Source organism: Pithys albifrons, chromosome 2, assembly GCF_047495875.1.
Source record: "Pithys albifrons albifrons isolate INPA30051 chromosome 2, PitAlb_v1, whole genome shotgun sequence".
Classification (NCBI taxonomy): Eukaryota; Metazoa; Chordata; class Aves; order Passeriformes; family Thamnophilidae; genus Pithys; species Pithys albifrons.
The window spans coordinates 36,373,908-36,397,952 of record NC_092459.1 but is presented as its reverse complement, the minus strand read 5'-3'; the positions used below and the strand labels follow the sequence as shown (position 1 = coordinate 36,397,952).

Sequence of the window (24,045 nt, the reverse complement as noted above, 5' to 3'; positions counted from 1 at the left end):
GGTAGACAAAAGTGTTGTATCCACTCTGAAACATTAGTGTCCTTCTTCTAAAACAGTACAAAATTGGAAGTTAGAAGAACATGAAAAGGGATGGAAAAATGTTGAATGATTCCAAAAAGGTAAAGTGAAAGGCTCTATTAAGATGACCAATGAAATGTGAAAAATAGTTCATTTTGTTTAAAGGGATCTATTAGATTAAAAGGAAGTTTGAAAATTGCTGCCTTTATTTAAAACCAAAATATTGGTATGACATAAAAGGATTGAACACTTATGTGAATTTTAAAAATGCTGTGTTTTATTTCAAGGAGAATGCAAAAATACAAACGTTCTGATCTGACAATGTTGTTATAATTCTACTGAATTTTTTATCTGATTGTTTTTAAAGTTGCAGATATTGCCAGTAATATTACCATTTATTAAGTTATAAATTTTATATCTTGTCACTTAAATCTCTAAAACGGCACATTATAGAAATATATTTTAACCATCATACTGGTGCATATCATGGAGGGGCTTCTGCAGAATTTTCTTTTTGAAAATGTGACTATTGCAACAGGGTGATCCTGGTCGTTTGAGCTTGCCCCCGTCTCGTGGGAGCAGCGTGGAGAGCTTGTCAGATGTTCGCGCACGACCACCATCAGCCCTGGTTTCTGGAGAAGCCAAGAGGATGAGTGCTGACATGACTGAAATAGAAGCAAGAATAGCTTCCATCACAGGTAAAATTAAAGGATGTTTGGGGTGTAGACTAAGGAATTGGAAGGAAGGAAAAGAGGAAAGAAACGGTAAAACGTGGATAGTCTTAGAGAAGATTAGTACTGGTAGCTATATGAAAATACTTCACTTTTCACATAGTCTTTTATAATCATGGAGGAGAAATGGCTTTATTTACAGTTGTACATTCACCAAAGTTGAGTATTGTAACTGAGTATTTTAAAGGTTGTAGAAGAGACTTAGTTGAATTAGATTTTTACTTAGTTTTAAAAGGTATTATAACACTTAAAAATGTCAATCCTATTCCAGATGCACAGCTTTTTCCTTTGTATCTGAAATAGTAGTATTTCTTCTCTGCTAGTGTAATATTTATATAATAACATTTTCTTCAAGGTTATTTCTCTAATATTTTTAAAATTAAGAGCTGGGTTTGAAGTCCACTTTGACAGATTTCAGAAAGAGAAACATAGTTAGATTTTATTCACCAGACTAACAAAACATTGGTGTCTTTTGTTTAAAAAAAAATCCCTACAGGTGTTTTGCCAGGTTTGCTTCAGCTATAAACTGTTATTTCTAAACATTAAATCTTTAAGAAAATTGGAATTTTTCTGTAAGTATAAATACATAATTTTATGGTGAAAGCAATCTTTATTCTTCCATGAAGACTGAATTAATAAACATGTGTATACTTGGCAAGCACTTTCTTGTCTCTTTTCTTCATCAAAGATACTGTTTGTTAATCTATGTAAACTTCAGGTTTTAAGTTTCATATGTGAAAGTTTTGTTTTGTTATGGTGTATAACGACACATTTAAATAATAAACAGTTTGGTTAGTTCAGGGTTATTTAGCTGTTTGAGTATATTTCTACCAGTCTAAAAATCAGGGGGTTTGAGTAGCTGCAATTAGTAAGGAATTATGTATCAAAATTGTGGCTTTCTTGTGCACCATGACTATTTCATTTTTGTTCTTCATTGTATTATGATTACTCCAAAATCTTGTTTTACTAAATACTGAAGTTACTCATGACATAATTTTTATCATGCCCTAAACACATTTTTTTTCATGTTCTTATTTTAAAGCTTTATTCCAAAAATTGTCTTTTGTATTGTCAGTCTTTGACTGGATGACTGTGTAGCACATCTCACCCTGAGTATCTCTAAAGGTTTCTTAACACAGAAGGCAGCTGTGTACTTACTGGTAATAACACCATGCTGGTTTTACTTTAAAATGTGTCAGGGCTCACTTTATTTGCTGACACTCTTAATGTAAGTTTTTGGCATTAGTGGAGATAACCTGGCCCTCCTTTATTTGCAAGTTTTTATTTTCTTAATTTGTCTTTCTTAAATACACTACTCTGAAATAATAATTACTATTCAGAATATTCTAAGATTTTTTTTGTTATGACTGTAGGGTTTCTCTTTCTTGAAACAAAAGTATATGTTGAACATACTGTTTTTGGTTTGGGGTTCTTTGGGTATTTTTTTAATAAATCTCTTCAGGCAGTAGTAGACTACTAAAAATGAGGTCAAACCTATCTGACTAACTTTTTCAGAAAGATCTGAAACAGCACTGTATTGTTTTTTGTTTGGTTTTTTAATCTTATTAACTGTGTGACAAAAGTAATATGCTGTGAATGTAAAAAAAAATTGTGTGGCTGGGTAAGAACTGTGCTGTTGTTCCATGAAGTCAAGAATTAGTTAATCTTCTTGTTCCAACTTTCACTAGTTGAAGTGTAAGAGTAAATCATGTAATACCCATCACTGTTACATACTGAGATGAATATGCTACAATGTTCTACCTTTGGAAGATGTATTCAGATTTTTCTCTAAATAGGGACCATTTATCTTAAACTACAAAAATATCAAAATAAAAAAGTATTATTAGATTTAATTCAAAGTGTATGATATTTCTTGAACATCATTCAAAACAAAAAAGTTGGTAGTGATATCCAGCTTCCAAAACAAAAAATTGCCACTAATAGGACAAAAGAGTGAACAGTGGGAATGATTGTCAAATGTAATAAGAGTAAGCATTTTTTCAGAGACAGGTGAGATCTGCTTTAAAAGGAGGTGATTTTAAAGAAGTACCTAATTATTAAACTTGTTAATAAAATAGTTTGTACCAAACATTAAAGAGGAAAGTTTATATAAAGTTCAGGTGAACTGAAATAATTTAATTTGTTCTCTGTTTGGATAATTACATTTGGTTTTCCCTTCTGTGTTGCCATGCTGCTTTCTGTGTTTGACTTTTGTGTTGCTAACTATAACTAATTACACTGTGTTGTAATGATGGCTAGTTCTGCATTTTTTGCTTTTTAACCGTTGCTTTACTATGTGTAAGCATGAGTGGAAGGCAATGCAGTTTATTCTGCATGACACAGTTTTGCATGAACTCTAATTTAACCAAGTATATGAGAAGTGCAGTATTAGGAATTTAATAATTTTGCTATTGCCGTTTTAGTGTTTTGCATGTGTATTGTATATGTGTATTTTTTCAGCCTATTCCAAGCCTAAACGAGGCCATCGTAAAACTGCTTCATTTGGCAACATTCTGGATGTCCCTGAGATCATCATACCAGGTATCGCAGACCAGGTGAACGGGTCAATTGGTTAAGATGCCGGAATAATGATCAGACTGCTAAAATACTTCTTGCTCCAGTTGCTGTAGGACAGAACCAGAAATTGCCCCACTACATTTTCCATAATGCTTCTGTAAAGAGAAGCATGATATTTTATTACGAACTTACTTCTATCAGTAAAGGATTCGGTCTTCTAGGTCGAACGTCTGTTTATAAAGCATTTTTTCCTTTATGATCCTGATATTCAGAATCTTCTTACAGAGCACGACTGTATGTGCAGTCTTTTATTACAGCACCTCATTCGGTGAAAATGGACTTAAATTGAAAAATTCCTGTCTAGGTAATTATTTTGCCCTGATCTTTGTTGTGTTTGGGCTCCCATTTTTAATCAAATATTAGTGGAACAAGAACCTTAGGTACATTACATACAGAATTTCAAATTCATGTGATATTTGTGATTAAAACATTAACGCCTAATCTGTGTAATTCTTATGTTTGACTATACTGTTCTAGAGCTAAAATGTGTCTGCATGAGATATTTCTGCTGTGTTTAAGTTAATGCAAACTAAAATTATTAGGAGAGGCTTCTGACAGGAAGAAAATCAGTATAATCAGGCACCGTAGATAGTAATTTCAGTTGGGACTTTAATGAATAATTCTCATGTGTCCCAGGTCTATTTTTAGTTAGTAGCATATCATTTTCCTTTCCCTTTCCATTTTTTTGCAATCAAAGTGGATTTCTTTCTTTCATTTCATACTTCTTAAAGTCTAAAAATAAGTATAATCAATCCCAAACTGTGATAGGCATACCATTAGCAGTATGCAAGTCACTTTCAAAATTATTTGTCAGAGGCAGGATATGCAAATGACAGTATCTACTGCTAATCTACAAATACATTAAAAACTGTGGACCTCCTAGTCTAAATTAGTGTCATCTGAGGAAGTTTCCTTGTAAATCTTGATATTGTTTGGTTTTTAAAGTTGAATGCAATATAATGTTGTACAAAAGTTTCTTTCAAATAACTTTATTGATGGTTGCATATAAAAATACGGAGTATGAAAAGGTAGATTCCAAAGAGCAAGAGGAAGGAAAGCAAAAGTGAAGAGATCTGTCAGGTTAGCACATTCTGAGAGTGTTAATTAAGCTCTAGAAGCTAATGAGTGCCTCTTTTCTGTGCACATTGTCTGCACATAACGACATCGAGGCTTCCAAGAAACCTTGAAATTTTTAAGGAATCATGAAGTCAGTTAAATAAAATTTTATGTTGTTTTCACAAATTAGATTGTACCAGTCTATGGGTTTCTTATTTAGGCAGAGGGAGTCATTAGAAATTCTTTACCTGGTCTATTTTAATTGAACTTGACAGGGTGGGAATTCCAGGATGAATTGGAAATGCATATAAGAGATATAGCAATTTATAAAAATGAAAGAAAGTATAGGGTTGGAAGAAAGCATAATAATGAATTTTCTCAAAATTTACTCCGAAGATATTTAAGTCAAATAAGCACTAATGAAATTCACTGTTAAGGCCTTATCAGAAGCAACTATTCATAAGGAGGAGGATTAGAGTATCACATAGGGTGAATTTTGCGGTAACTGAATAGAAATAGGATGAAATCCAAGGTCATGCACTGTGCGTCACACACTAGCAATCTCTTTTAATAAGGTGACATGGGACCATAGCAGGTAGATTAATCAGAGATAAACCACTAATCTAATGAAATTGTGAAAAACTGTGAAATCATAGGTTCATTTCCAGGAAAAATAAAGAACTCCCAATGCTATTTATAGGCCCTTGTTGAGTTTTAATCAGGAATTCAATATACTGTTCTGGTCAGCTGTGTAAAAGAAACATACCTGTGCTCTGAAATGATATCAAGAAGAGCTAATAGGATGGTTTGAAGAGGATAAAAGAGTATGAAAGCAATGCTTTTTTAGCCCACAAAATCAAAGCTGAGAAACGAGTAGTTATTGTCTATAGATGAATCTGCAGCTAAAAACCGGGAAGAGAGAACTACTTAAGCCAAAAAGACACTAGTGGCACTACAGAAAAAAGTATGTAACTTGTCTGCACATAAGTCTAGGCTGTATATTGAAAGTTTCCTGGTTGTCAGAACAGCCTTCCCATAATAATCCTAAAGCCAGAAAAAAAATGAGATTAATTGTTACATGACAGGGATGTGATTATCTGCCCAGTAAACTAATTATATTCATCTCCATGCTTAAAGCAGTTAGTTACTCAAAAGTACCCTGCTCAGTTATTCATTTAAAAACAATGTATTTCTCACTTCTTTCCTTTCCTTTCTCTCTCAGCACAAGGCTCTCAGTTCCCCCAAACTGTCACCTCCATCTTGATCCCACCCCATAACATTCCATAGCACTTCTGCCCCGGACCCAGCTCCTCCAAACTTTCCTGGGCATATTCCTCAATGGGGCGAGCAGCTCGTCTCAGTCCTTGGAGCAGAACAAGTGCCGGTCTTTGCTGCTGCCTGGAGTTGTGCTGAGCACATGGCAGAGCAGCTGCTGCCCAGAGAGGGGAGGCACCATGCAGGCATCTTACCGTGAGTCAGCTGCTTTGGGGCAGGGCTATTTTAGAAGTATGAGTACTACGTCTGCTATCATTGGCAGTTTTCGTAATGTGCTGCCTCAACTGCATTTCGTCCATGAACTGATTATGCTACCAAGGTCGTAAAATACACGTTTTTATCAATTAAAGGTAAAATAATGGCAGAAGGGGAAGTTTTTAATATATTTTTACTCTTCTTTTTAAATAAGTACAATAAGGGTGAATAGAACATTTTGTTCATTTAAGATGCTATTTTGTGTTACTAGCTTACAAACTTAGAAACTGAAAAATGAATCAAATAATTCCTTATTTTTGTAACAGCTTAGCAAGAGCTTGCGGTGTCTGTATCTTGCAACCAAATAACCAAGTGTATCAATTTTTTTTTATGTACAATGTATAGATAGTGTAGGTTATAAGCACCAACATTTTATTTATGTATATATTTGAAAACTAAACCCCCTAGAACGTACTTAAAAAGATTTAAGTAGCTTTATGTTTAAAAGAACAAAACCAAATTTGAATTATAGTTTGCATACCTTTACAATACAAACCAGTCAAGCAGCATCTAGCAAATATACCTTCAAGTACAGCCTTTTCTTCACTGGCAATGTTAGACATCTTGTGCATTTAGCATGTATGCATTTGGCTTTGTAATTTTGTCATCTGAAACTGTGTCACTGCGTTATGATTTTTTTAGCATTGACACTGCATAAATGATTACTCAAAATGGGCACGTTTTGTTGAGGGTCTTTAGAAAGTGGATAGGAATTAGGAATGCTTTAGATCTGTAATTTTGCTCTCTGCTTTTAATATCAATGTATACCAGAAATCCCACCCTTGTTTTCCCAGGTCACTTCATTCCTCTGGAATTCATATCAGTGTTTTAACTTCTTCAAAATGTCTTCTAGCACTGTTACAGTGATTTATCCTACACTGTGAGAGAGGTTTGAGCCTTGTAGGTGTGTAAGGAAGAGAGAGTACTGTGAGTAAATAAGAAAGTGTAAAAGGAGACGCTAGTATCTGTTAAAGGGCAGGGAGAAGAGGTCATAGCTGGTCTGGATGTTTGGCAGTGGGGTGGGGGTGGTGATCAAAAGCCTTAATAAGTTGTGGAACTTATTTTTGCCTGGAGTATGTGGGGCAGGACATGATGAAAGTTTCCTGTTCCTTTAGAATTTAATTTTAGAAAATAAACAACACTGCACAAAATGGGTTTTTTCTGAGGCCGGGAAGTATGATTGTGACATTTGCTTTTTAATCTTAAAGTCCTGTAAACCACCAAAAGCCTGACACTTTGCTTCAAGCTACTGTAGATAAACTTCTGTGCATGTACAAATCTCTTAGTTTTTATAATGAGGAAAAATTAGTTTTAAATGGACGTAGAGGTAAAAAGAGGATCCTAACTGTGAGAGCAAAGCATAAAGTAGCAATGATCATTTCAAATAAGTATTTTGTGTTGCATTTTATAGTATATTTTTAATTGAAATTTGTCTTGAATCTGGAGCAATAAGTATTTGTTGATTTGTAGTCTGGTTTTGCCTTGTCTAAGCTATTTGCCAGATGTCTGCAGTAGTTACACTAATTAAGTTGGCATTGCCTAGTAGAGCTTGCTCTTCCCTCATGCTACTAACTTAAATATATTTCATTTAAAGGTGTTCATTTTTTACAACACAGTAGTTTTGGCCCCTCTTTCTTACCCCCTGCCCTTCTCCCCACACACCCCCCAAGCATTTTCTTTTCTTTCTTGCACCCCACCCTGATTATTTTAACATTTTGGCAGCCACGTTCTAATATTTCAGCAACAGATGTGCTGGGTTCTTTAAATTCACAAATGTTGCTAATCTGAAATGAGAATTTCAGATATTTTTTCAAGGCTATTTCAGTTGAGCTAATTTTATAACAATGTTGTTGAATGAACTGTGCACATAATTTTTTGTCAGTCGTGGGTGGATTGCACATACCTTGAATATTGAGATGAGCTGTGGCAGCCAGATGAAGTATCCACAGCACAGAAATCTATTAAATGTATAATCTTGTTTGTTAAACAATTATGTAGTCAAAAAGTTCACTGTGAATGAACAAGTTCAGACATTTTGCCATAGATTAGTCATTCACACGATCCCAAGTATCAGAGTATTAAAAATAACTTAGCTGTTGTTGCTTAGGTAAGTATATACTTCCCCTGAACTTCGGAAGCAAAAGATCAACACCACAGAACTGTTGCAATGCAAATTCATTTGTATCAGAGCAAAGAATATATTCCTGTTTTAGAATCCTGCCTGGTTTTTTTATATGCTTATGTCTTGTAGTGGTTTCTCTACATTTTAGATGATAAAATATCATGACAAATTGGTAAAGTGACACTGAAAATTTTGTGTTGCTGTTTTTTGGTAGTCTGTTAAAAATTTAAATTGTTGTTAAATGTATTGATTAATATTACATAGTCTTACATTTTTGTAGTAACTTTTGCAATTCAAAACATTTGTCAGGATAGGGTGTGGAATCATATGGAAATGATGCTGAATGAGAAGTATCTAAAAGATTAAAAATGCCATGCCTTTTTCCAGGGCTTTAAGTGAGCTGGGTTGGTTGCTGAATGCAAGGCTGGTGGGCGAGGGGCTGCCACGGCTGCAGTGCATGTTTCAGATGTTCCCCTGCAGTAGCAAAGTTACGTAATGCAGAGCTAAGAGCAAGAATTTTGAGCATTGTCAGCTGTTACTCAGGACATTTTGGTGTTTCCTTTTGAACAGCTGACCTGCTCTCAAGAGATAATATAAACAATCACTGTAATAAAAATCAAAGTAGCCAGGGAGATTCTGTTGCATAATCTCCTTTTATTTTTAAGGAGACTTTGTTTCCTGGAAATGCCTTTGATTGCGTGTCAGTGTTAAAATTTAAACTGTTTTATGTAGCTGTCACTTGTGGATAATTGTGAACAGGTGGAAGGAGAAGAGATAAAGATTACAGAATTGTGCTCCGTAGGTTGATGGTGAGATGTGATTTAGCTGAACAGTCCCCTTTTTCACACTTCTCAGAGCATGAGAATAGGACATAGTTTCGTTCCTCTGAAGGAGACAGAAGACCAGAAAGAAGTACTTTCATTTCTTAATTTTCTTGAGGGAAGCAGCACACAGGCAGAAGTCCTTGCTGTGTTCCTTGAGCAAGCCAAAGAGCAACAGGTTAAAGCTGGCAGCCTGTTATCTTCGCGGTTTAGCTTTTAGAAATCCCCATAACGTAACGCACTTGAAATAGATGTCGTCATCAGCTCCTGCCCCAAGTACTAAGCCTGACCAAATACATGTGACAGAAGATGGTGGAGTAGAGTGCAGCAGCTATTCATGTGGTAGGAGTGGTTATTGTATTAGGGTATACTTTTTGTTGACATGCCAGCATGTTTTGAGTTAAAATTCTGCAGCTGTCTCTCTCTCTCCCTCTCTCACTTTGTCTCTCTGGATTTGTACAAATTCCAAGCTCCTCTGCTACACTCACACCCTTCTTATTTTGCTCTGAATATATTTCACTGGTTTGTTTTTGTTTTGGTTTTTTCCCAGCAGGAAACGGACAGCAGAGGCGCAGATCCATTCAAGACCTTAGTGTTGCTGGAACAGAATCCAGTCAGGTAATGTCCTTCTCATCTCTCCTTTGCCTTTCAGTAAAGTCAACACCAAATCTGTATTGGGGAACCAATCTAGAAATCTTCACCTTTGATGCCTTCATAGAAATGATGTGGAAGCTTCGCAGACTGTAGTGTTGCTTGTATTGGATTTAAATGAGATTCCATGAGGGTAATCTATGAATGAGCTCTAGATGAGAAGCATTTTCTGTATAGCTTATGCAGTATTTATCATTTTTACATACACGTGGTTTTTGTGTACCACTTAATTTGGCTGAGGGCAGGTGTTACTCAGGAAACCCTTTTCATCTCTCTGTGTGTAGGAAACAATTGTCTGAAGCAGTTATACATACATTGGACTTTTTGCATGAAAATAAAAAGCATGTTATTTATTACCAATCTGAATCCTTAGAGTAACTTAGAGTTAATATTTCTCCATTTCTTGTGAAAGATTTACAGCAGGATGTTGTAACAAAGTTTTGTTTAAAAAAAAAAAGACCATTTAAAAAAGATATTTATAATGACATAGCTTCGTGTCTTTTATTCTGACTGCCATGGTAACAGAAACAGTGGTATGCTACATAACATGCTCTTAGTTTAATTTCAACTTTAAACCACCGAAGTACTGAGAAGCTAATTCTTCATTCAGATGTGTTTATTTTGTTTTTTTAATTGCTTCAATAATTCACAGGAGCTATTTGGTACTTAATATGAATGGGCAATTTTGAGATTCCTACTATTAAATGGATGTGTGATACTGGAGCTTAACATATGATTCAGGTTAATCAGGTTTGCATACTAAACAACCAACTGCAATAATTTAAAATAGGTGGTAATTCTTGGGGTGTGTAGTTATCAGGGAGGTAAATATTTGATCCTTAATTCGGTGGAGTATGATAGCCACAGAAACCTCATCAACCCTGTAGTTATTAGAACTTAGTATGTGCATCTATCAGAAAATAACAGATGAGTCTTGAATATATTTTAATATCTTCAGAGAAGACAGGTTTGTTAGAAAGTAAAGAAATTAATCTGCAAAATTGAGGAAAGTAATATATTAGCCTTTTCAGTTAATTGTAGAACTAAAATTAGATAAGACTTGGAGTAAAAATACAGTACACCAGTTTCACCAAATTGTGTTGATGACTATATTTAATTGTAGCTTTTTTATTTAAAAGTTTTCATTCTGTTCATTTTTGTGCATGGTTAATATTTAAAAATATACCATTTCAGCATTTGCTTCATATCTTAATAATTATTATAACAGTGTTTTTTTGAAAGCTGTTTTACTGCTTGTATGGATGTTCTAGGTAAATTGTCCTTGTGACCAGGAGGATAGAAAAATTCTTTTTTATGTTTACCTCACCAATTTTTCAAGTGGGTCTATAGAAGTACCAGGATCACATTTTACTTTCTTGCTTCTGACAGTGTACATGCTGGAAATATAAGAAGAAGAACTGCAATTACCAGTTTCTGTCTTTCAGTTTTTGGAAATATTATGATAAAACTGGAAAACATAGTATTTTAACAGGCAGAAGAAATGCACTTTCAAGAACATTTTTGCACTGTGCATATAAATGAATAATGAATTTTTATCCCCTTTTTGGTGTGAGAAGCGATTGAAAAGTCTGCTGAAGCTAATGCTAACTTTGATGTACATATGTTTGTATATTTAAAAAAAAAAACAATTGGAAAACAATGAAGAAAGGAAGCGTAGCGCAATTATGGCTAAAGACTTAAAATAATTCTCTCTGGGTTTGTGTAGCACTGGACCTCACTGCCTTGAATTTTTATTAAGAGTATTGAACTTAACAATTAGTATAACCAATCTACCAGCCAAAGCAGAAAAAACATCTGACTAGCATAGCTCTGGTCAGTTCATCCTATCTCCCCACATACACCATACCGTATATAGGGTATCCTTTCTAATGTGAAAATCCCCTTCCCCCTCCCTCCCCTCATTGCAAACATCCTTCTTCCCCACATTCCATTCTCCTTTACACCCACCCTGCAGCACAGCCTTCTTCACCAAGCAGCCATAGCACTGCGTGCCTCTGCTCCCATAGCCAGCCAATGTAAGCCCCTATCCCACTCAAAACTGAAGGATTGCACACATGCATCTTTTCTGGTTTTAACCTGTCTGATCGGTACGCTAAAGTTGATCAGAAATCTTTTTATTGAATGTATTTTTCCTGAAAATTGCTGCTGTATCAATAGAAAATGGTTAGGTTTTAACTACTGGTTTTTAATCCGGAAGGTTTTTCCAATTCAGAATTGAATTTTTCTTAAGATGGAGGAAAACACCAGGCTTGATAATAATACATGTATCAAAGTCTGGGTGCTTACTTGAACAAATAGACCAAGACTCTTGTCTCCCTTTTTAACTGCTTATCTGTTTCAATTCAACCATCTTGTGAGTTTTATGATCGTATGACTACTTTATTTCTGTGTACTCTTAGAAATTTTTGTGTGGTTTGTGTGGCTGCTGATTACTGTGTATATGTTGTTGAGATACTTAAGGTACTTTCTGGTATTGCTGGTACTGATGTTCTCAACAGCAGACAGTGATAGTTCTTTGCAGATCGTTTTACTGTTCAGCATCAACAGTTTAGATAGGAAAATATGCTAAGTCAAAGGTTTTCAATCATTGCATAAGCTGTTGGAGTGCTTTGGTGTTGAGAACATGTGTTTAAGTCTGAATTTCCACAGATTTCTCTAGTGCTTAGTGACCTTAGACTTAGACCTTAGACCTTACTCCAAGTGACAGGAGCAGCACTGACAGAACAACCTCTGTAAAGTCAAGTGCTACATTTTTGTTTCTTTCCATCCATATATTGTGATGCTTTATTCATTTTTCCACACTGCTTTTTTTTGTGCACTGATTTGGTTTTTCTCCCTTTTTATTTTCCCATACATGCATTTTAAACCACTGTATTGTGTCATCTGTCCAGCACTCACTACTGCTCTTGCCTAAACACCTCTGTAACACAGAAACACATGTGCGGACTCTAAACTGCAGCCTTTAATACTTTTGGGGACTTAAAGGAGCACAGTGAACTGCTATTTACCCTGCATAGAGTCTTTACAGAATTGTGTGCTTTATACAGACACTGAGAAACATATCTGAAATAATCATGCAAGAACTGCAGGTTGTGATCAGATGCCTAGTAAGGTATCCATCTCCTTCCCTGTGTATCTTTTATTGGTTTGGTTGTTTTTCTCTATCATTGTTCACAGTACTATTGTAATATCAAAACTACCTAGTACCTCTTTTAGACATTGTTTTGTTTGGAGGTTGTTGGTTTTTGGGAGATAATGGGTGTTGTAACTGTTGCTGGGCCTTCATGACTCTTACAATTTATTTTGAAGTGTAAAATCTTAATATGTTAAAGAAAACCATGTACTATCTTGCAGAGTTGAGAAGCAAGGTCAGAATGTACATGCCCACATGCATGCAAGCTAAGTGGGTTAATTTGGGGGATCTGATATTATACAGATGACTCATTCTCTCTGTGAGATTGTGAAATTTGTCACAGATGCACATTTGGGTTTTTTCTCTCCTTTCATGGTGAGATAAAATTCACAGATGAGGCGATGAGGAAACAGGGCTAGTAACAACGATGTCTTTAAATTGTGTTCCCCATTTAAATTAAGCTGGGCAGGGGGTGTTATTCCTCACAGCATGTGAGCTTTTCCAGACTGCAAGTCTTTGAGAAATAGAAGCTAAAAGCTAAGAATGCAATGTGGGTTTGACTGCCTGGCAGAGAAGATTTGAGACTAACCTGCTAGCAAGTCTGTTGAGCATACTGAGATACCTGGTGGAAACAAGGATGAAAGGATACTGGTAAAGGGTTAGCAGAAACTGATTGCTAAAGTACAGGCACTGGTTTACCTGTCAGAGGGGCTGGTGTCCAGGAGGCCTAAAGCATCTCACTTAACACACACTAACACTGCAATCTAACTGGTGTTTAGTTTTGGGAACTTACCTTTACTTTTTAGTGCTTTTTAGATGTGCCTCTGATACGAATCCTTTATTTCTACCTCTAGTAATTTCATCTAAATAATGTTATCAAGGAATTTTTTTTTTCTTTTTGGTGGATGGACCAAAATGATCTGGTACAGCCTTGAGAAGTTACTGTAAACTGGGGTAGTTCTCAGGTGCCATTAGCTATCAACTGTAGATACTCAACAAATCTCCTTTTGCTTAAAGGACTCACATGCTGTTGAAAGTACTTGCTCTGTCCTCTGATGTTTCACATCTGCAGAGTGTGTTTATCGTTCAAATCTGAGACACTGACAGTAAACTCAGCAACTTAAACCTTGTTTAATGGCAACAAAGACACCAACCTCTAAGCTTTTTCAAAACATCTGATACCATCATCTTGAGAATATCCATCAGATTATTTCTACACTAGTTTTTTGCCCTGTCTTTGACCATTAATTTAAAACACTAAATGCTTAATAAATATTATAAAACAAACACTATGCAATCAAAATAATGGATTTTTCAGTGTGTTACTCTGGGTGGTTGCTTAACTGGAACCCTGGCTTTTAAAACTTACCGTAGATATATAGAAATCATGAAAAGTCATAAAGACATAAATTTTCCAGGAAATGTGTATTTGAATTCTTTTAAAAATTGGAGTAATTTAATTAATCATTTCGTGATAAATACACCATCTTGAAAGTAGTTGTATTTTAATTGCATCTTTTTACTTCATGTTTTCTGAAAAACTTACTGGAGCTTATAGTCTTAAGTCCTTTACTGTGTTAATTTTATGTCAGTGAGGGGGTATGTGAAACACAACATACATATTGCAAATAAGTATTCTGAAAAAGAAGACCAATAGAATAATGAAGTCTGTATTACATTTTTGTGCTTTGGTAAAGAAAAGGATTGGAGGAGTCAATATTTAAAAGAGCATCCTACAGAATTTCAGTTTAGGTTTTATTTTGCTTTTGATCCTTTTCGATTAATCGCTTTTTTCATGTTTCTGAAGATAAATCACGTAATGTTTCAATTAACAAAAGAACAATAAGAAAACTGTAGATTAATATGCTGCAGTCTAGTGCAGTTACTAAGCTGTATTCCTTTAGTAGTTTCATTCCTTGATTAAGCATTGGAAGCAAATTATTTCTTCTTTATGTTATGGAGCTGCAAGATTTCACTGAATGATGGTGTGAAAATTACTAGACATGTTGTCATGCTTTTCTATAAAGATCTTGAGCACATTGTTCAGCATTGCTTTTTATTATGCTGAGTAGCAAAATTGTATCAATTTATTTTCCACAGTACAGATGGAGTAGGAATGGGAAGGGAATTATCCCTGCACTGCTTGTAAAGTTGATCTACTATCAGGAAAGCTTTCAGGGTAAAAACCTGGGGAGGAGGGTATTTTGGAGGATTATAGGTTCAGATTTTTTCTTTTTTTTTTCTCTTTTTAATGAGCTTTTCAACAAATCTTCTGTTAACTTGTCATTTTATTTTGTTTTCTCATTTCAGGAGAGTAGAAACAGCAGTAGATCATCTAGTCCTAGTGTGAGAATGATCACTACCTCGGGACCAACCTCTGAAAAGCCAACCCGTAATCCATGGACACCTGATGATGCAGGTAATCCTTTGTTTGTAACTTAACTTTTTGCCTGTAAAAATATAAAATATTTATTTAGCTGTGGTGTGGGATGTGTGCTTAGACATTAATAAAAGTGAGCACTGAAAGTCATGGTCCATTTTAGATCTGCTTAAATTAAATCATTACATTACTGACTTGTTTTTCACGTAGGCTTTGAGAACACTTTTTTATAGATTATATTAAGTTACATAAACTCATAAGCATTTTGCTTGTAAGAAAGTACTGTACATATGCAGTGATACTGATATTTAATGAAGATCTTGTCAGCACCAGTTTTTGACCATAGTGTGGTTTTGGAAAATGAGAGAAATGGACATCTTGTTACATTTTAGTCTTGTGCATTCCTATTACGAATGCACATTTAAAGCTTTCATTGCTCTGACATCTGAAGTGAAATGCTATGTAGGTGAGTATCAGGAATAGATTCATTCTGTTTATCATCTCTGTTGTAATTTTGCCTATGCAGAAGGTACATGTGCACACAAAATTCCCGTTTTTAAATGAACACTTGTCTGCAGAAACATAAATACTTCTACTGTAACATCACTGTTCTTTTGTTATTAAATAGGATTAAGAATGAATATAATTGAATAGTTGAATTCGATTTTAAAAGTCATAATGCATCCCATAATGAAAAGAACCAGTACTGGACTGCATGAAAACAATGGGTCCCCAAAAATTCCTTTTTAGAATATAAATAAAAGTAGTGGTTTTGTTACCAAAGTGTACTTATTGAATCTTAAACTGAGTCTCAAGCTGGTACTACACAGCGTGTCAATTTCTGGAATCTTTTTCCTGTGATCCATTTCATCTGGCTGTTCAGTCTCTTTTATTCTTTTACTCTAACCGAATACAAAATGGAACCTCACATGGGGACTAACTCTTGCAAAAGCATATGTATATATACATATATTTGTATGTATACATGCACACTTGTATTTTACCAAATATAAGGTGATTATTTAAGATGTGCTTTGGAGTTTTCCGCCTGCTTAGTAGGAGGAGAGCAACATATTCTTGCATTTAGCTTCTGTGTTTTCTTCTTTCTGTCTACTGTTACTTTTCCTGATCACACCCTGTGCCCTGTCACCCATAATTTCCCAAAGCCCTTGTCCATTGCTACAGCTCACCCTGTGCCCTCTTGTACAGCATAGATCTTGAGTTGCTTTGGGCAGTGAGCACTTATGGGAATTGTTGCCTCATGTGGAAAGCAAGCTCTTACTCAGTCAATAGTTCATTGGGAACTGAAAGCTGCTAATCCTAAGCCAGTGCAAGGACAGTTTGTGCCAAGTCTTTGGTCTTAAATGCAGCACAGCACTAAAGCTAAAAGTCAAGTCTGTTTTCTGGCCTACAGAAATTCCTCACCTTATACTCAGGTAAATACAGAATGTGCCATGTGTATCTTTTCTTATTAGGTTTATGCACTGCATGAACAAAGAATTGTTTGAATTTCTAAAGAAAGAAGTAATTTTGGTTTTCTGTAAAAGAGGGTACATTTTTAATTAAGTGAGGCAAAATGATAAAACAAGGATACAGCTGAATCTGGTCAGTCACAGGAAAAGTTGTAGTTGTGTGACACAGTGCTGAAATGCTCGGGAATGTCATCTGAAGTATTTTGCATGTATTGATATATTGAAGCATTGCAATAAGTCCTTTGTTTTAGCAGTATCCGTATACAGCAACAGTCTTAATGTAGGGAAAGACTTTTTATGTTGATCGCATTTAAGATACTGTAGTGATTAAGTCTCTGGTTTTAGGGTTGCTTTCTTTTTCTTTTTACCACCTTCCAGTTTCCTTACAAGCATACACTTAACCACTTTTTCTCCATTCCCACCCTCTTATTTCTGTTTCCTTTTGAAGCTGCTCTTGGAGATAGCATAGTCTTTGAGGGCAACACCTTAGTTTCTCTACCACGACTACTCTGTGGCAGGTGCTTTTGGGGTATGGGTAAGCAGCCCCTTTTTTTTCCCACCTACCCTCCTCCATATAATCCTCTAGTAGCAATAATGCGGCTGTAAAATCAGTAGTTTCTCCATGTGTCTTTATGTCTCTTAAAGCTTAACAGTAACCTTGTGATCCCCAGATTGTGGACTACTAAAAGATAGGATCTGTAAGAATTCAGAAACATATGAAATCTGGAATGAAAGCACTAGAGAAATCTACAGTAACTGCAGTGTAAGAAGAGAGCAGCCAGGCCCAGAAGGTAGATTGGGTTCCATGCTACCCACAAAGTATCTCTACAGAGCAGAGAAGATGCCCTAGAGCATGTTGTGAGGAAGATACATAGAGACCTCACTTGGGAGCAGGTTTCAAAACTGAGCAGGAGGTTGTGCTTATTTTATTTTGGCAGAGCTGATTTGCACAGCTTCTAATTTTAAAGTGATTAGATGCATGGGCTGGCTGGCTGATCTTTCATAAACAAGAATGAAATGGCAATTTTTTTATAAACAGAAATGATTGCAAACTGTAGAGAAATAGTATTTTAAAAATATCTGTATGTTGTTACATGGCTTCTAGAAATGTAGGTTGATAACCATAATCTTTATTTCTCCTTGGTGTGATAGACCATGCCTTCGAAGTTTTTAACTATCAGAAAAACAAACTGATTCATCTGCCTTGGGATTGGAACGCTGCTATTTCCATCTGCCTGTCCACATTCAGATTGTGTTTTGTGAAATTACTTAGAATTCTTGTTTTTGTCCTATACGAATAGAATTAACTCTTGAAAATACATTAAAATTTTCTTGGTATTGTTACAGAGACCAATGGGTCAGATAACTCCATCCCAATGGCATATCTTACATTAGATCATCAGTTACAGGTAATAAATAGATGCTTTATGAGATTCTTAAGCTTGCATTTCATTCTAACGTGTGACTTTTGGACTGCAAAATATAGTGCCACATATTTACCTGGCTTTATATTCTATCTAATTTTTGACCAAGGCTAAAAAAAATATATTCTGTAATCTGAGATTGGTTGACTCAGATTTGATCAAGCTATTAAAAACAAGCCTTGGGAAACGTGATCCCTAAAACCAAATGTATGCTGAGTTTGACTGTCAAAATAAGACATTATTTGCTTGAGAGTTACTGAATTAAATTGTTGTCTACTCTTTATTTGTTGTGTGTGGAATTAAACACTACTTTGATTTTTATGACAAGTGTCAGATTAAAAACTGCAGATTTGAGGTTGGAGTCACCTTTGACATCAGTGCAGTGATGTTTTCCAGGGCCTGGTTTAACACTTATTTTTAAAAGCTTACTGGTTTTTAAAAGATGTTATAAATACACAGCAGAGACATTCTAACACGCTATTTACTAAGATATCAGTTCATTAGTCTTTAACATGTCTTGATTTATTTTCAGCCTCTAGCACCATGCCCAAACTCCAAAGAATCCATGGCTGTGTTTGAACAGCACTGCAAAATGGCACAAGAATATATGAAAGTTCAGACAGAAATTGCATTGCTGTTGCAGAGGAAGTAAGTGAAACATGTTTGACCTTTTTTGTTCTTTTTACATAAAGTCTGTTCTCTGTGACTACTATACCTGGCTTTATAAAGTAACATTTCATAGAGCATAATTATTTTCCAGCCTTAATATCAGAAATACTGAGCTGCTCAATACGGATGAGATATTTTGAGCAGATAATTGAAAGTTTTAATCAATATCAAGACTTTTCTTCTGGACGGATCTTAGACAAGTGTGTGACACATCTGTATATGTAACCAACTAGTAATGTTTGTTTGTATCATCTCAAATGAAAGACCTGGACTGTCAAGAACCTTGGAATTTTATTGCCATTTTATTTCAGTTGTTTTTTGTAGATAATCATTGAGTGGATTATAGAATTTTTAGTGATACATTAATGTTATTAATTTTGCAGTTAGTTTTGGCAGTTAGTGTTTATTCAATATCTGACTTTTTTCAAGTGTTGCATTTACAAGTGTTGTCATCACACATCTTACGTTTTTCTGCAGGGGTTTAGCACCTAATACTTTAACCTTTTTATGTACCTTTTCCTCGTGCACCAGAAATAAACTCTTTCCTTTTACGTTGTATACACATATAAATGAAGCAACCACATGTATTGTATTAGGGCAAAAATTGTTGCTAATTCAGAACTTGAGTTCATAGTAAGTTCTGTTGTGCTCTACTTATCCCTTCTGTTTCCTGATGCTGGGGAGCCATTCTGGAAGTCACATATACTCCCACACTACACCAAGTTATCAGCTTGTTACCCACCAGTGTCTGAACCACTGCAGGCAAGCCAGTTGGTAATAAGGGGCTTGCCTTGGAGTTTGTGGATTAGTTAATGAGAAAAATACGTGTGTAAACCTTTTGTACATTAGAAATAGCATAGAGAATGCGGGAAAATTGTTACTGTAAGTCTGAACTCTTATCACATATTCACTTTTGGCTTAGTATCTTGAGAATAATTGGATTTTTTCACATGCAACTAGAATTTTTAGAGTTCATAAGGAGGTAACGTAGCTATGGTGAATGTCTTAATTTTGATTTTGTGTTATCACTAAGGGCCAGTAAGTCGTATAAAATATGTTTCTGTTTCAAAACTCTTAATTCTCTACTTTTAGGTTCCTACTGGATTTTTTCTTAGTAATTTTGTATTGACATTTCTTCCAAACTGTTTTTTATTAGTCAGAAGTGGGTTTTACAGCAAAAAATAGTGTTGTGATGGATGAATTTATTGCTGGTTAAGGTAGTTATTAGTTCAGGCCTCAACGAATTATTAAGTTTTCTTCAACATTAATTGCAAACCATATGGCAACAATTAATTAACATGAACTTTCTCTTTTAGTATTTTATTGCAAAAATATTGCTGGCAGCTTGCCTCCTTGATGCTTTGTAAACAAACAGTAAAACAAACTGCTACATCAGTTTTGCAGAATAGATTATAGCAAGTTTAGCAGTGTGTTTGCTCTTCTAAAATTGCTGCTAAAAAGCAGCGTACACTTATGGCGTAAATTATGTGAAATGCCAGTTACAAAAATAATTTCCTTGATTCTGCTTTTCCACTGCTTTAATAAGTTCAAGTCCAAATAGGAATAGCACTTCACTAAAAAGTTATGAAAAATTACTGCAATTTTGTATTTTAAGTTGTCTTTGAAGATTTCAAATGTATGTATAGTTAGCAAAATTAGAGTTGAATATATTTATGAAATTTTATATGGCTCCTTAGATGTTTTACTGTGACCTGTAGAACTATGTCTGAAAGACATTATCTAAAGGACAATTTTATAGATTAGGGCTATATCTTGCAGCTGTTTTAAGGTTTAAATGTGGATTTGATTTGGGAGAGAATTTTCCCCCAGATTACATTAAAAAATAAGACTTTTTTTGTCAACTTCTTTTGCACAAAATGTCACCAGCTGTGAGTTCAGATTGATAATCAGTTACTGATTTGAAACATATGAAACACATAAATAGAAAGAGATTATAAATGAAAATTACTTTTTTTTAATTACTTTTCTAGACAAGAACTAATAGCAGAACTGGACCAGGATGAAAAAGACCAGCAAAACACATCCCGTCTGGTACAAGAACATAAAAAGCTGTTAGATGAAAACAAAAGTCTCTCAACATACTATCAGCAATGCAAAAAACAATTAGAGGTCATCAGAAATCAGCAACAGAAACGGCCAGGCACATCATGATTTCCTGGGACCTTTCAAATGAAAAATATGCACAGAAAAGACTGATTTTTTTTTTTATTGTTATTAATACCCCTTATTATGACAGCTCATGAGTGTTAGCTTCTTGGTGTGATCTGTACTTGTCTGCTACACTTAACATCATTTAATTTTCTTTTTCCTATGGTGGACATCCAGTTCAGCAGGTTAATCGAATAAGGTGAGAAAACAGTGACTTGAATTAACAGCCCTCAGTTTAAAGCAAGAAGAGTGGCTGCTTGCATGCTTCCTTGTGTGAGGGCTAGCCTAACAAGTGTTAAGGAGGCTGCTAAATTTTAAGACCTTGTTTTTAGCTTTTGGTGTTACCTTGATAAGAGCAAAAAAAAACTTTCCTGTTTCAGAATGGTTTTGTTCCAGTGTCTCATCTCAAACTATTATTATGATGATTATTTTCAGGACTTAAACATGCACCAAACTGCAGAGATGATCTTGGCTCACCAGAGTAATTCATGATGCATTGGTGATGCCTTTTACCTGTAGACATAGTGTATTTTTTCCACATGCAAAATGGTAGGCAAACTGATGCCAGCATCCTTGGTTCAGTGCTTGATAGCCCTGCATTTTGACTAATATGTTTCTTGTAATCTTGCTTTCATAAAATATTTGAAGTAAAAGGCTGTATTTTGTTTACTTTTTTGGGGTGTATGACATGCATTTTCATTTAAGTACTAGGCAAAAGTTACAAAGGTGAATCACTGGGCAAAGTTGTATAAAAGAGGAAGAATCAAAAATGTGTGAAAGCGCATGTTTTAAACCTGTAAAGTTTTTGTCCCTGTAGCATCTTTGAAAGGAAATTCGGGAAGAAAATTATTACAAAACTTGAAATACTTGCTCCCTTTTGTTTTGCTCCCTTATTAGTTTTGATTTGTTTTTCTTACAACTTATTTGTTGAAAAGCATTTATCATAAATGTAAAAAAGTTTGGTTTAGGTAGGGAGAGAAATGAATTTATTTTAAATAGCAAATTATGAAATGGAGTTGAGTATGCAAATAGTGGAAGCTATTAAGAACATGAGGGAAATGGCTTACATCTCCATCAGGAATCTCAGTTATTCCACCCATTTGAACCTGGTTCAAAGGAAGTCCATCACTGAATGCCTGCTGCCTTTGTTACTGAAGAATTGCATTTAATGAACTCAAGGGGAATATGTAGTGTTCAATGTTGTTATTCACCATTATTACATGGGAGAAAATAGCTACTTGTTTACATAGCAGATTGATTATTTGGATTATGAATTAACTGGTACAAAAATGAGGCACTTCTAAATATAATGATAAATTATTTCTTTGCATAAACTCTGGATGTACTCACTTGTGGGCAGTTTTAATAACACTCCTTTGCAAAAGAAAAGTAGAAAATTGAAGTTTAACTGTGGAACCCTCCAAATAAAAGAAAGGTAATCTGAAATTTGACTTACATTTATTTCAAATGAATAGTTATTTATAAGAGCCCTTGAGCAGAAGTTGGTAAAACCTTAGAGGTCAAAACCTCACAGTATTTTCTCTTTCCCTTCCTGCCTACTTGATAAAAACCATTAATACTATTGTGCTTATCTGTGAACAGCAAAGATGACAAACAATGTACTAAACAGTGTCATCCTGTCTTGAAAATAAATCAGTTGTTGGCAAACCTTTGGGAATTAGAAACCCTTCCTTCATTTTATTTAAATAAAGAAGGGTTATCATTCCCAAAACCTTAGCAGATAATTTGATTAGGTAGCTGAAACTGATATTGGGATCAACTTAAGGGCACACATATTTATAGCAAAATGTAATTGGGAGAGAAAATAACTGTAGTATTAGGAATAGCACAAGTTATCCAAAGCATTGCTGTTCATGTACATCTGTCCATCTACCAAAATGGAGACACTCGGTGATCAGTAGCTTACTTAATATATGCTGAAGCATTAACAAGGGCAGCATAAATATTGATGCTCAGCTTCAGATGCATGGTTGATAATTATATAGACAAAATCATTTACCAGGACAGTTTTTACATATATCCATGTGATAAAATAGATAGGATAAATCAGTTGTATATGGCAAGGTTTGAATAATGAAGGTGAATGCAGTGATAAATTATTGGTAGATAATACAAAAGTCTGTTCTAGCAGTTGCTTATGAGTTTTCAAGGGTTTACATTAAAAAAGGGCCTCAGATTATAAAATAAGTGCTGTGCTACCATGCACTGTTGGCTCCATTCAATAGTTAGATTATATTGCTCTTGTAATTTTCAAAGGCAATTTGAAGTTTGACCTTTTGCCTTGAAATTGTCTTTTTCTTAATTCCACCAAAAATTTAAAAGATATTTACCCAAATTTCTCACTGAAGTTTTCCACATGGCAAAATTTTTGTATCATCGAAAAAACCCTATAGTGGTAGAACATAGTGGTTTGGGCTAAGAAGAGTTTAACAGCTTAACCTTTATTGTTTTCTTAAGACTCCTGTTTTAAAGTTGTTTACAAATGTACTTTTATTTTTCTGTTAAAGTATCTGGACTGTTCAGTAACTTTTTCATGTACTCTTTTGTCCAGTTAAAGCTGTTCCTCTGATAATAGAGGTGAAACATCTAGTTTTGGCTGGGCACTGCCTTCTCAGAAAACGTAACAGGCTCTACTTTCTGTTGCAGTATGTGTTCTGTAAAATATTGTGTAATTGAAAGTATGCTTCTGTACACTATGCAGTTCTTCCAAAATGCTTTTTTAGGCTTTTTGGTTTGTTATTTTTTCTGATGAGGAGTTGAAGATTGTAATTCAAAACTTGTACATAAAATGGTGAATGATTTCATATGATTCAGAAATGAGCAGTGTGGCTTTCTGCTACAGGGTTTTATTGCTTTGTCAGGAATCCAATTAATAAAAGCTGAGAGACTTCCACAAACATGTAGTGATGCCCCAACACTTGCCGGAGCATCTCTGATGGAATCCCACACTGAGTGGAAGATGATCATTGTGCAGTTGTTCCCACCACTGAAAAAAATTCTTCTGCTATGAGCTCGTCCCTTCCTGTGTGCAGAAGTAGGGTGTGGGATGAATAGTCCTACTCATAACTGAGTATCAAGATATTTTAAGAATGCCACATCTTCCGTAAGTCCTACAGGATGTTCTGAAAAGAGATAAGTGCTTGTTTTCTGTTGTTCAGTTCAGACAAATTCCATTCCCTGGAACTTCTCTGTTTTGTTCATAATGGATTTTACTGCTTGAGAACTGATCCATTGCTGTGCCACAGACCCT

General features: G+C 35.0%; 1 protein-coding gene across 7 annotated transcripts in view; it reads left to right on the top strand.

Moving 5' to 3' along the window:
• Positions 1-23,604, top strand: part of MAP3K7 (mitogen-activated protein kinase kinase kinase 7) — a 48,267-nt gene extending 24,663 nt beyond the window's left edge. The window contains exons 11-18 of one of the 7 annotated variants that reach the window (XM_071548774.1): positions 557-716; positions 3,210-3,290; positions 9,406-9,473; positions 14,971-15,079; positions 16,961-17,047; positions 17,860-17,921; positions 18,469-18,584; positions 20,597-23,604. In XM_071548774.1, coding sequence (XP_071404875.1) covers positions 557-716; positions 3,210-3,290; positions 9,406-9,473; positions 14,971-15,079; positions 16,961-17,047; positions 17,860-17,921; positions 18,469-18,584; positions 20,597-20,777 — 864 coding nt within the window. In that variant the 3' untranslated portion in view covers positions 20,778-23,604. Of the gene's footprint in view, positions 1-556; positions 717-3,209; positions 3,291-8,255; positions 9,198-9,405; positions 9,474-14,970; positions 15,080-16,960; positions 17,048-17,859; positions 17,922-18,468; positions 18,585-20,596 lie in introns of those variants that run through there. The other 6 variants (XM_071548769.1, XM_071548768.1, XM_071548770.1 and 3 more) reach the window with 6 other exon arrangements.
• The last annotated feature ends 441 nt before the right edge of the window (positions 23,605-24,045 follow it).